The 13,548-nt window shown below is 48.0% G+C and overlaps 1 protein-coding gene across 5 annotated transcripts in view; it reads right to left on the minus strand.

Annotated features, from left to right (window-relative positions):
- The window catches only part of LOC132835961 (adhesion G protein-coupled receptor E2-like), a 110,126-nt gene extending 100,428 nt beyond the window's left edge, over nt 1–9,698 (minus strand). For all 5 annotated transcript variants that reach the window (XM_060855116.1, XM_060855119.1, XM_060855117.1 and 2 more), the window contains exon 1: nt 9,641–9,698. In XM_060855116.1, coding sequence (XP_060711099.1) covers nt 9,641–9,665 — 25 coding nt within the window. In that variant the 5' untranslated portion in view covers nt 9,666–9,698. The remainder of the gene's footprint in view (nt 1–9,640) is intronic.
- Between the last annotated feature and the right edge of the window lie 3,850 nt (nt 9,699–13,548).

Raw genomic sequence — 13,548 nt, forward strand, 5'->3', positions numbered from 1 at the left:
TACATTTCCCCCTGACTAATGCAACTAACCTAGACAGAATGGATCAATTTAGCATGGCCAATCCACCCTAACCTGCACATCTTTGGACTGTGGGAGGAAACCGGAGTATCCAGAGGAAACCCACGCAGACACGAGGAGAATGTGCAAACTCCACACAGATAATCACCCAAGGCTGGAATTGAACCCAGGTCTCGGGCACTGTGAGGTGGCAGTACTAACCACTGAACCACCATGCTGCCCCCACATAGGCAGTATCTTGTCACCACATCGGGAGTATTGCTAGCCAGTTGCAGACCCGGCAAGAGAACTGTGTTTCCTCTTCCTGGGAAGGAGCACTCAAGCACAGGCCAACCAATCAACAATTGGGCTCTAGTGGGTCTTCTCCGGGAAGCAAGGCCAAGAGTTTAGAAGGCCTGCCCAGCCAGAGTGATAGCCAATCAGAGCACACAGCCTCTGTGCCCATCAGCGCAAGGAGAGGGTTTATGACTACTAGTGGAAAATCTCCCTCAAAGTCCCAGGATTCTGGAGAACCCCAGGTCACCGCTATGGTGTTACATCTCACCACTCATATGCAATGTGCCTTTAAGAAACATGCTCATGATTCATCCCTGCATCGTAGCTCATGAACTCAGGGCATAATGTTCTCAGACTCCATCCTGCCTGGCACCACTTGAAGTGTGACATGCATTAGTGCCCTCTGTGTAGCTGATTGGTTTAGTGCTGAAGTACTGCCTGTGATTGCATTTGCCAGGAGCTGTGATAAATCTCTCAGTGCCATGTTATCCATGGCTGGTTCCACTATCCCTGAGGTTAAAATACCCTGCAGGAGGCATTGGGTGACATCATCTGGGGGAAGTGACGGTGGTTGATGGTCAGTATCAAGGAAATCTGTTGTGGTGACTCTCAGTTGGTAACCCCCACCCCCTCCCCAACCCCCCTGCGGCCCTCAGTTAGGCACTGATCGCTTTCAATCATGGGACCTTGGCAGTGTCCACTTGCCCCGCCCACATTTGCCCCTTCACCTCTCCCCTCCTCTCCCCAGAGTAGGGTAGCCAACGTTGGCTGGAACGGCTGGTTTGTGATACCAACAGCGGAGATTCAATTCCTGCAGCGGCTGAGGCCTCGCCTTTTCAATCTCACCCCTCGCCTGAGGCGTGGTGGCCCTCAGGTCAAACTCAGCATCAAGTCATCTGTCTCTCCTTTGAATGGGAGAGCAGCTGTATGGGTCTCTGGGACCAGGGTGACTTTGCCCTTACCTTCACCGTTAGCATTTCATACTCGTGTCAGGTTTCGCAATGTCTTGTGAAATGACGAAGTGCATACAAGTTAGCTATTTGATCTCAAGAGAAGAACGCAGGAACAGGAGACCACTTAGTTCCTCAGTCCTGTTCCACCATTCACTTAAATCACTCTGCTTTCACCTCATTTAAACACCTTCACTCCATCTCTCTTGACACTGTGTAACAAATGCCTATTACCCTCAATCCTAAAGGCTTCAATTCCGCAGTGCATGTGAACGAGAGATTCCGATCTCCCCAGCTTTCTGGGAATAAAAGGGCGTATCCTTTGTTTTCTTTCCTAAATGGCAAAGGCCTGATTTAAAGATAATATCTCTCCCTTCTCCCAAGAATTAGTATTAACTGTATTAACCATTGTGAATGCTGTTATCATTTTAAACACCACGTTCAAATCACCCTTCACTCTTCTTGACATCAGGAAATGGAAGATTTTCTTGACTAGCCTTACCAGGTAGCTTTCTGGTAATCTTACACTACACCATCTCTCTAGTCTCATTTCTGCAGTATAATATTGTACAATTATAATCTCTGTAGTGAAATAATTAGGGTGGCACAGATGTTCAGCAGTTAGCGCTGCTGCCTCACAGTGGCAGGGACCTGGGTACGATTCCACCTTCAGGCGAATGCCTGTGTGGAGTTTGCACCTTCTCCCCATGTCTGCATGGGTTTGCTCTGGTATCCTCCCACAGTCCAAAGGTGTGCTAAATTGCCCAGGGTGTCCAAGGATGCATGGGATAGCCATGGGAAATGTGGGGATAGCGAGAGTCGGTGAAGGCTGAATGGGCCAAATGGCCTCTTCCTGTCCTGTATTGTGCTTTATGTCTACACAAGGCTACTACATGCTCACACGTACCAGCAGAGGGAGTCTATTAGGAAGAGGTAATAAAGGACCCCTGTTTAATATCTTCTGCAGTTCTAATTCTAAATACCTCTGGCTGAATATCGAACTTCATCTTGTCCAATGCCATATGATACATGAGGGTGCAGAACCCAAGTTTGAACACTGTTATGATCTGAGTCAAGTCTGCTATAACTGGAGCTGAAAATGTGTTGCGGGAAAAGTGCAGCAGGTCAGGCAGCATCCAAGGAACAGAAGATTCGATGTTTCAGGTATAAGCCCTTCTTCAGAATTCCTGAAGAAGGGCTTATGCCTGAAACATCGATTCTCCTGCTCCTTGGATGCTGCCTGACCTGCTGTGCTTTTCCAGCAACACATTTTCAGCTCTGATCTCCAGCATCTGCAGACCTCACTTTCTCCTGCTATAACTGGACCACATTTTGACGCAGGTAAGTTGATAGATTGAGCATATACCCCACTCACAGTGTCCTAGCAAACCCTTAACACCAGAACCATGTGGAAACATTCAGGGCACAAGCAAGATTTCCTCTGGGTGATGGGTCTGGTGCCGTCATGAGGGAGGTGTGCAGAGGGGCACAGACATAGTCTCTTGTGTCAGTACAATACGAGAGTTATCTGGGCACGGTTTCCCACAGTTGTTGTGAGGTGCAGTTAAGAGGGGAGGGAGAACAATTTCCATAGAATGCATGAGAAAATAAACAACTTCCTCCAGACACGGACATGAAGACTAAACAAAATGCCGAGCCTTTGGAGCACATTACACGCTGAGAGGCAGTCCTTTAAACAGAACTGACTGCCACATCAAGGACAAAGTACCAGAGAAAGTGACGAGGGAGGGGAGCAGTGTCTGAGTCCCAGAGTGGAATTGGCTGGGACAAGGCATCATTGGGTTTGACTTATTGTTTCAGTATCACCCCCCCCAGATCCCTAATAAATTCGGAGTCATCTTTCATGGTCCCGTGAGCTTGGAGGGAACTGTGTCAATTTTCTCACTGGTAAAGTGAAAGGTACCTGCGAAAGGCTCAGTGCTGCTTTACAATGTGGCAGACAGTGTGTGATTTAGCTTAAACTGACAGCGGTCACTGACACATCCACCATTCGATGGTGGGCGGCACGGTGGCTCAGTGGTTAGCGCTGCTGCCTCACAGCACCAGGGACCCAGATTCAATTCCAGCCTAGTGCGAAGGTCTGGATGGAGTTTGTGCATTCTCCCTGTGTCTGTGTGGGTTTCCCCCCATAGTCCAAAGCTGTGCAGGTCTGTGAATTGGCCGTGCTAAATTGCCCGTAGTTTATCAGGGATGTATAGGTTAGGTGCATGCGTCAGGAGAAAATGTAGGGGAATGGGTCTGGGTAGGATAATCTTCGGAGGGTCAGTGTGGACTTGTTGGGCCGAAGGGCCTGATTCCACACTGTAGTGATCACACCAATGCACTTACTCTGATAGTGACTTGCCCATTGTTTGCAAGTTATTGGTAAAACGGATCAGAAATATCCAAACCAGATGTACAAAGTAGGTTTCCTCATACTCTTGCCTTTTTCGCTGACTACTCACTCTCCAAGAAATGGCACCACTTCCCCATTCATTGCTGCTCTCATTATTGCTTTGCTCATTCCTCAGTTTCCAGTTCACCTCTCAATACTATCTCAGATATTATCACTATCCTCACTCCCCCCTCTATTACCCACAGCTCCTTCTTCAACTGTCACTCCCTCATCAGCTGATTCCTCTCATCCCTCAGGTATCCTAACTCACCTCCAAGTAAGTTATGCGATTCCGGCATTCAGGTTTCACAACCAGCCCTGATATATTTCTTCGAGGCGAAAGTGAGGACTGCAGATGCTGGAGATCAGAGGTGAAAATGTGTTGCTGGAAAAGCGCAGCAGGTCAGGCAGCATCAAAGGAGCAGGAGAATCGACATTTCGGGCAGCATCCTGAAGAAGGGCTCATGCCCGAAACGTCGACTCTCCTGCTCTTTGGATGCTGCCTGACCTGCTGCACTTTTCCAGCAACACATTTTCAGCTCTGATATATTTCTTAGCTTCTTGTTTCGACTTGCTACGCTGTTGTGTTTCAGTTTCAATCTCCAGGCACCCACCATTCCTCTGCCCTTCTACCAAGCTCCTATCCTGAAGGCGCTTTCTGCTCAGTGGTCCTGAGAGGCCCCTCCTGCTTTAAATTCCCAATTCCCTACCCTTCTGTCCTGCTCCCTGAGGTGGAGATAGCCAACAGCATCAAGATCCTGGGAGGGAGACAATCGGCAACAATCTGTCCTGGTCCACCCACGCGGATATGGTGTTCAAGAAGGCCTCCCCTTTCTCAGGAGGCTAAAGGAAATTCAGCACGTTTGTAAAGACTCTTTTTATAGATGCGTCATAGAAAGCATCTTATCCGGCTTGGTACAGGACCGTATGAAACTGCAGGGAGTTGTGAACACAGCCCAGTCCATCACACAAGCTAACCTCCCATCCGTTGACTCCACCTACACTTCCTACTGCCTCGGGAAGGCAGCCAACATCATCAAAGACCCCTCACCACCCCCCAGTTATAATCTCTTCCACCCTCTCCTTTACAGCAGAGAATACATAAACTTAAACACACATCCCAACAGACTCAAGAACAGCTTCCTCCCTGTTATCATCAGACTACTAAACGGACATCCCAAATTTTAAATTAAAAACCTCTCTGTAAACAAGAACAGGCCCATTGACAGAGTCGGAGCGAAAATGGACTGATGCCAAAATTCCCTGCTGACTTGGATAATGCGAACAGTATGGTCTGAAAGCCATCTGCAGACTCGGGGACTTTGGCTAATTTCAGGAATGGGACAGAATTGGATCAGTTGTGCTTTATTATCAGTGTGCAGCCACATGGAGAGAATTGTATTAAGGTGGTGGGGAGAGGCAGCGTTTGATAGGAAACACTCTCACTCAAAGTCACAATCACTTCCAATGAACTGAGAGTGGTTTCACTTAGAAGCAGAAAGTCATTCCCTCCCACATGATGCAGTCAAATGTAATTTGTAATTTGTAGGTGTCATTTCTAAACCTAACTGAAGCCTCACTGTTGTCACCTGCCACTGAGTGGCAGTGCAATCAAGTGACCCTCACAGACTGCATGGAATCTGACAGGAAACCCACCCACGGTGTGCTCAGAGGTGATTCATCAGCCTGATTGTTTTAACTTTAATTGTTCACTCCTCTCTCCAGCTCCCCCTAAACTTTCCCACCACCCACTCTTCTCTCTGTTGAGATTTGAACCTGGGTCATGGGGCACTCACAGAATGTGAAACCATGGGTTTTTTTCTCAATTACAGGCCTATCACAATCAGGGGCGATGAAGGGCAGTGAGAGAGAGTCCAATGTTTTCCCCATCCCAGAGCTCACCAGGAATCTGGACTGACTTGCTGCCTTCCCTTAGTGTCTCATAGAGTCAGAGGGGATGGAAACAGACCTTTCGATCCGACTGATCCATGCCGATCAGATATCCTAACCTAATGTAGTCCCATTTTCCAGCACTTGACCCATATCCCTCTAAACCCTTCCTATTCATTCACCCAGCCAGATGCCTTTTAAATGCAGTAAATGCACCAGCCTCCCACTTCCTCTGGCAGCTCATTCCATCTGCAGTGACACATAGTCGTAAGTCAGGAGTCAAATAGGGACACTCAACCTGTTTGGTTGCCCAAGGAATGCATCTTCCTTCATCCTCTAGCTGGAATCGAACCCAGATCTTGTGGCTCAGAATCACTACCCGTTGCACCATGCTGCTCCCCAATGCCTTCCTTGTGCAACCCCCCTCCAAAAGTTTCAAAATCATCCTAAGTCCGCGGTCCGGATAGGGACAGAGGTAGTGCAGGGGGCAGATTGTGAGAGACTTAAAGTAGGGTCCCTCGGAATAAACGTTTCCCCTTCATAGAGGGTCAATAAACCCTTAAGCCCATGATGGATAGTGATTGATAGGTAAAGTCACAGAGGACCACTCTTTCAATAGAAAGAGAGAGAGAGAGAACTGAGTGGAATAGAATAGACCAGCGTTTATTGTCCCTTTTCTCCTTGCCAGGGGGGGTCAGTAACCGGCAGTGGAGATCAGTTAACTCAGATGGCTGGTCTGGTGATACAGAATGATGCCATCAACGTGTGTTCAATTCCCACACAATTGAGGTCCCCTTAAAAGTCTCACCTTTTCAACCTCTCCCTTCACCTCAGGCATGGTGACCTACAGATTAAACTGATTAGATTAGATTAGATTAGATTACTTACAGTGTGGAAACAGGCCCTTCGGCCCAACAAGTCCACACTGACCCGCCGAAGCGCAACCCACCCATACCCCTACATTTACCCCTTACCTAACACTACAGGCAATTTAGCATGGCCAATTCACCTGGCCCACACATCTTTGGACTGTGGGAGGAAACCGGAGCACCCGGAGGAAACCCACGCAGACACGGGGAAAACGTGCAAACTCCACACAGTCAGTCGCCTGAGTCGGGAATTGAACCCGGGTCTCAGGCGCTGTGAGGCAGCAGTGCTAGCCACTGTGCCACCGTGCCGCCCATCCCTGCACCTAAGATGGTGTCAAGGGGTGACATTACAAACTTTTCACTGCACTCACTCTCGAGTGCGTGTGACAATAAAGGCTGCTATATTGTATAGCACTCAGTTCTCTCTCTCTCTCTCTCTCTCTTTTTAGAGAGTGGTTCTCAGTGACTTTACCTATCAGTCACTATCCATCATGGGTTTAAATAAAGGGAGCAGGAGGTTTAGAGGGCTCTCCAGGAGAATTTGCTTCATCCAGATGGTGGTGGATACCTGGAGCTCACTGCCTGGAGGAATGAATAGAAAAGCAAAGCTTTCTTGTACTTTTTGCCTCAGGATCACGGGGCCAGTCCTCAGTAAACATCCCAGACCCTTTCCAATGAACAACATGATATGGAGGAGCCACAGAACACCAGGTTATAGTCCAACTGGTTTATTTGGAAGCACTAGCTTTCGGAGTGTTGCTGCTAATAAACCTGTTGGACTATAACCTGTTGCTGTGTGATTTTTAACTGTATCACTAAAGGCAGACTTAGTCAAAACCAGTATCTTGCCAATCGATGACTGAGGCAGGATGGTACACAGTCTGCTTCCTCTTCGCGTAGATAAGTGTTTGACAGCTGGCATGGAAGCAATGGGCCAAAGGGCCTTTCTCCATGATGAATTACTGTAAGGCTATTATAACTTGATGATGGCTCCACTTTCCCTCAGAGAGCTCCGCAACACCTGCCCAGTCGCAGTGGAGCTGATTGGCAGGAGCTCTCGCCAGCTGCTCTCTGGGTAATGGGACAACGTGTGGAAATCAGGGAAGGATGAGCCCAACTGCAAATTCACTGATCGAACTATGACCCGAGATCGTCACCAAGAAACCGAAAAGGAATCGGGAGAAATATCCTTCTCCAGAGAGAGTTGAGACTGTGGGTAAGGAGCAGTTGAGAGAAGACACATTAAAGGAGAAACTGTATATAAACTCATGAGGAAGCAAGGGACAGTAGGATACTGGTGGGCAGAATGGAATAGTACAGGAAAAGCCATGCTTGGAGTATGAAGACTAAGATGGTTAACTCCTGTGCTCCGAGTTCAGCATCACTGCGATTCTGTTCGAAATCAGCTCACTTTAACCGAGATAAGGGTTTAACTTGGAAACTGTTAACACTCTTCAGTCACGCTCTCTGCAATGCACGTTCACGACGGCTAAACAATCGCTCACAACTTTCTCCAGGTCTTGGATCACTGGGATGTCATTTTGTTTTTTGGAGAAACAGTCAACATATCCACCCAGGAGTTGCCTCGCATTGTTTTGTTAACCGATTCGGTCGTGTAAAGGGGACCAAACGCAATGATGCCAAGCAAGTCAAACACGTCAAGTCAAAGTGAAGTCAAACACCAACTGCTCAGTTCCGTTGGCATGATTCTGTGGTCGGTTGACTTTCACACATGCCCACAAACGTCAGCCAGTGAGCAGAGGAACCAAACAATGATTGTTGTTACACCTTTTGCCGCAGGACCACAGCACCATCCCTCAGCAAACACCTCAGGCAGACTGCAATGAATAACTGCAAAACCAGTGGAATCAATCTGGTCACCAATGCCCCTACAGTCAGATTTAGTCAAAACAGGAATCTCACCAATTCATGACTCAGACTAATGGGTATGAATTCTGAAGGTTACTGGACTCGAAGCATTAACACTGTTCCTCTCTCCACAGATGTTGCCAGATCTGCTGAGTTTCTCCAGCACTCTCTGCTGCTACTCCTGTTTCAGGTTTCCAGCATTCGCAATTCCTCGTTTTATATTGTGGGGATACACTTCCTCTTAATTTAAAGTTGGTTAACTCGAGTGACCTAACCTTCTCGCCCGTGATTAGCACCAGCCTAAGGAAAGTGCTGAAATGTCTGATGAGTTTAATAACCGCATAAACCCACATAGTTTCAAATTGCAGCGAATCATAGGATAGAATCCCTACAGTGTGGGAGCAGGTCACTCAGCCCATCGAGTCCCCAACGGACCATTCAAAGAGCATACCCCTCTATCCCTGTAACTCTGCATTTCCCATGGCTAACCCATTTAGTCCGCACCCTCTAGCACGGCCAATCCACCCTGACCTGCACATCTTTGGATTGTGGGAGGAAACCGGAGCACTCAGAGGAAACCCACACAAACACGGCGAGAATGTGCAAACTCTATACAGGCAGTCCCCTAAGGGTGGACTCGAACCCGGATCCCTGGCGCTGTGAGGCAGCAGTGCTAACCACTGAGCAGCAGTACCAGACATAGCTAAGACACAACTGATTGCTCATTCTCTACAAACCCTTCATTCACCTACAGATAAATATATTCAAGCACAAAACACAAAGAACCAACGCAGACTCTATTGATCCAAATGCTTAGAGTGTAGGACTCCTATTTATCTACTGTACTAATGTCAGTTCTTTGGAAAAGCGATCAATCCCATTCCCCGACTCTTCCAAAGTAACTTTTTTCCCCGAAGTCAAAATAGCCCTTACAAATGTTATTACTGCTTCTGCGTTTCAGGAGGCAGACCACTGTAAGAAACTGTGAAAGATAAACATTCCCATCTCCCTCTGATACTTTAACCATTCTCTTCAAACTGTGCCTTCTGTTTACTGTCAGTTTCTACTCTAGCCAAACTCCTTCATAATTCTGAACTCCCTACCACTTTGTCTTAATGAGAAGCAGACTCCAGGATTTACAGATGTCATGTAACACTGAGGGGGTTAAAGAGGGGGAAAAAAAGACAACGAGGTAGGATTACTGTGGAAGAAACTTCAAATAAACATGCCTTGTTAAAAGAATTAGAGAAAAGGAAAAGCAAGGGGTGGGGGGGGGGGAGATATTATAAGCCTCAGTTCACTCAAACTCAGAGGGCACTGACTTACAGTAAATGTCGAGGGCGGTCGAATGAATTTGACCACAGGGTACTTACCCAGTAAGTAGCTCTGAAATGCCATCTTACTCACAGCCCAGTAGATTTCATCTGCTTGGGTCTGAAACTCTGCTGAGTAAGAATGCAACAAGCCACATCCCCTGATGAGAACACGTCAAAGTCAGGAAGCTGCCCGAAGACAAGCTCAGAGCATCAGTTTTTTTTTTCGAAAAGGTTCCATTGAATTGCAGTTGAATCATGAACAACACAACCGGGGGGGGGGGTTAGCTGCAGAACATCCCAACCAGGAGGCAAGCTGTTTGTTCAAAACTCCTTCATGTTTGGTACCTCCACAGATTCGGTTGGTAATAAATTGTTGGCTGAAACCCCAGCCAGCTTGTGTTTCGCGTTGTCTCTGAATTGGGGCATTTTCCCTTCTCTAAATGTCCTCTGGTAGCTTCTGAAATGCCACTTTGGAGGATTCGTTGACCAGTCTCGCTGTCACAGAGCAGTAGCTCGTTCAGCCCATCATGTCTGGTAAAGTCGCCGTACTGTCCCTCTCCCGTTCGCCAGAGATGACTGGTGCTGGTTTAACCTGAGGGTCACCACCAACATCGACTGGGCCTAGAGGACCATCAACTTGGTGAGAGATGCTCTTTGGTGTGTCTGAAATGTGATAGTCTTCCAGAACAAGGTGTTGACCCTGACCGAATGTTGTGGACTGGCACGGTCCGAGGACCAGGATTACGTGCTGAGGGACACACTGAAGCCTGGGCCACCTGCCCCAAGGTGCAATGGGGAAAGACCACTCTCTGGGGTCTTCCTGGTGAAGGTAAATGAGGATCCGTTCAGTTATCGGACCCTCCCACTGCCTCAAGTAAAGCTTATGTGGATAAAGTCAAATCCCAATGTTTGCTTGTTTCTGTGAAATGCCACTGCACAGAACCACACTGCATTTGTGGCTTTGTTTGAAGCTTTTTTTTAATGAGTAAATATATTGTTGAACTAATAAGCAGTGGAAAACATTGCGAAAGTGGGACCTTTGTAATAACCCCAGCCAGTGTGGCACGTGGAGCTGAGGATTATGGGATGAGCTGTGATCTGATTGGATCATGGAGCAGGTCCGGGGACTGAATGACCTCACCTTGTTCCTTTGTCCCTGTCAAAGCAGTCCAAAGTTTTCCAAAGTTTGGTTTACTCCCACGCACAAAGGTAACTGCGAGGTGCTGCATTTTGGGAAAGCAAATCTTTTCAGGACTTATACACTTAATGGTAAGGTCCTAAGAAGTTTTGCTGAACAAAGAGACCTTGGAGTGCAGGTTCATAGCTCCTTGAAAGTGGAGACGCAGGTAGATAGGATGGTGAAGAAGGTATATGGTATGCTTTCCTTTATTCGTCAGAGTATTGAGTACAGGAGTTGGGAGGTCATATTGCTGCTGTACAGGACATTGGTTAGGCCACTCTTGGAATATTGCGTGCATTTCTGGTCTCCTTCCTATCGGAAAGATGTTGTGAAACTTGAAAGGGTTCAGAAAAGATTTACAAAGATGTTGCCAGGGTTGGAGGATCTGAGTTACAGGGAGAGGCTGAAAAGGCTGGGAGGTGACCTTATAGAGGTTTACAAAATTATGAAGGGCATGGTTAGGATAAATAGGCAAAGTCTTTTCCCTGGGGTTGGGGAATCCAGAACTAGAGGGCATAGGTTTAGGGCGAGAGGGGAAAGATATAAAAGACACCTAAGGGGCAACTTTTTCACGCAGAGGGTGGTATGTATATGGAATGAGCTGCCAGAGGAAGTGGTGGAGGCTGGTACAATTACAACATTTAAGAGGCATTTGGATGGGTATATGAATAGGAAGGGTTTGGAGCGATATGGGCCAGGTGCTGGCAGGTGGGACTAGATTGGGTTGGGATATCTGGTGGGCATGGATGGGTTGGACCAAAGGGTCTGTTTCCATGCTGTACATCTCTATGACTCTATAACCACTCTCATCACAGAAATTCCACATCCTCAGAATCGGGCTCATGAATCTTCAGACTCGTTCTGAGTGCAGTAATCAGAGGCTCCCTACAGTGCAGAAGGAGGCCATTCAGCCCATCGAATCTGTACCAACCCTCTGAAAAGCATCCCCACCCATCCCCTTTCCCCTATCCCAGCATTTCCCAAGGCTAACCCATCTAGCTTACACATCCAGATGACACTGAGGGTCATTTCACACGGCCAGTCCACCTAACCTGCACATCTTTGTACTGTGGGAGGAAACCAGGGTATCCAAGGGAAATCCACACAAACACGGGGAGAATTCAAGCACTTGCCTGAGGTCTGGTGATTGAACCCAGGCCACTAGCACCATGAGGCAATGGTGTTAACCACTGAGCCACTGTGTTGCTGGATCAACGTTCTGCCACATTTACTCTCCAACAGAAACTGAAGCAAAACCCTTTGGTCCACCTGATGGTAGGCCAAGTGTAATGGGGAGACCTAAGACCCCCTTGCAATGGGTGTGAAGTGGATACCACATTCCCCATGTTTACTCTGTGGTTACTGACAGGACATGCGGAGGAGGTTACATGAAAGTGTACACCCTTAAATGGCTGACTGACCCATTTCTATTGGACATCAGGCTGGGCTCCCCCAGTGGGCCACTGGAAGATTGTTTCACTTGAGACATCTAGCCAAATCCTTGCTAGATAGAAGTATGGGAGGTTTCAAGGTCTCAGTTTGTGGAAGAAAAGGGGGTGTTCTTTCCAATGCCCTGACCAGCACTGGCCCATCAACCAACATCGCTTAAACAAGTAACTTGGTCTAAAGTCCCACCGCTGTTTGTGGGGTCACGCGGTGTACAAATTGGCAATAAAAGTCCCAGGATTGCGGCTGATTCCCTTTCTTCCCTTCTGCCTGCTCTCTTCCCCAAGTTCCCAGACAATGAGGTGTGGCACGAGGTAACTCTGAAGCTTAATTGCACTCTGCCCTGGATATCCGCAGTCTGAGAGGAGATTGAGGGCGTGCTGAACCCTCTGATTCTGAACCTTGCTCACGTACACTCCCTCATGGCAGGAGGCTGTAATTACAGTTGGGCCAGCACTCGCATGCACTTTCCATTGTAGGGTCCTCTAGCTGTCCCCTCACCTTGGGACCTAAAGTTGCAGAGCTGAAATATGTGTTGCTGGAAACGTGCAGCAGGTCAGGCAGCATCCAAGGAGCAGGAGAATCCTTTACATTGGGGAGACAGGCTGCCTACTTGCGGAACGTTTCAGAGAGCTCCTCTGGGACACCCGCACCACCCAGCTGCGCTGTGGCGGAACACTTTTAACTCCCCCTCCCACTCCGCCAAGGACATGCAGGTCCTTGGACTCCTCCATCGCCAGACCATGGCAACACGACGGCTGGAGGGAGAGCACCTCATCTTCTGCCTAGGAACCGTCCAACCACAAGGGATGAATGCAGATTTCTCCAGCTTCCTCATTTCCCCTCCCCCCACCTTGTCTCAGTCCCAACCCTCAGACTCAGCACCGCCTTCTTGACCTGCAATCTTCTTCCTGACCTCTCCACCCCACTCCGGCCTATCACCCTCACCTTGACCTCCTTCCACCTATCGCATTCCCAATGCCCATCCCCCAGGTCCCTTCTCCCTACCTTTTATCTTAGCCTGCTTGGCACACCTTCCTCATTCCTGAAGAAGGGCTTATGCCCGAAAATTTTAACCTAAGGTTCCAGGTTCAAGTCCCATCTATTCCGGACCCGTGCCATCTGCTGTTTGATTTTAACAATTCCCGTTAAACTCAAAGTTGATTGAAAACAAGAGGTGGAGGTGGGTATCAGATCTTTGATACTGTGTCAATCAAATCCTGGAAGAAATTAAGCCAAGTCCAGCTTTTTGTCCGGCTTCAAATTATATTAATATTAATGTTGCCGTGCAGATAGTTTGCAATTGTACAAAGTTTCAGTTCTAAACTCCCTTGTGATT

This window comes from Hemiscyllium ocellatum, chromosome 45 (assembly GCF_020745735.1).
Source record: "Hemiscyllium ocellatum isolate sHemOce1 chromosome 45, sHemOce1.pat.X.cur, whole genome shotgun sequence".
In the NCBI taxonomy this organism is placed as follows: Eukaryota; Metazoa; Chordata; class Chondrichthyes; order Orectolobiformes; family Hemiscylliidae; genus Hemiscyllium; species Hemiscyllium ocellatum.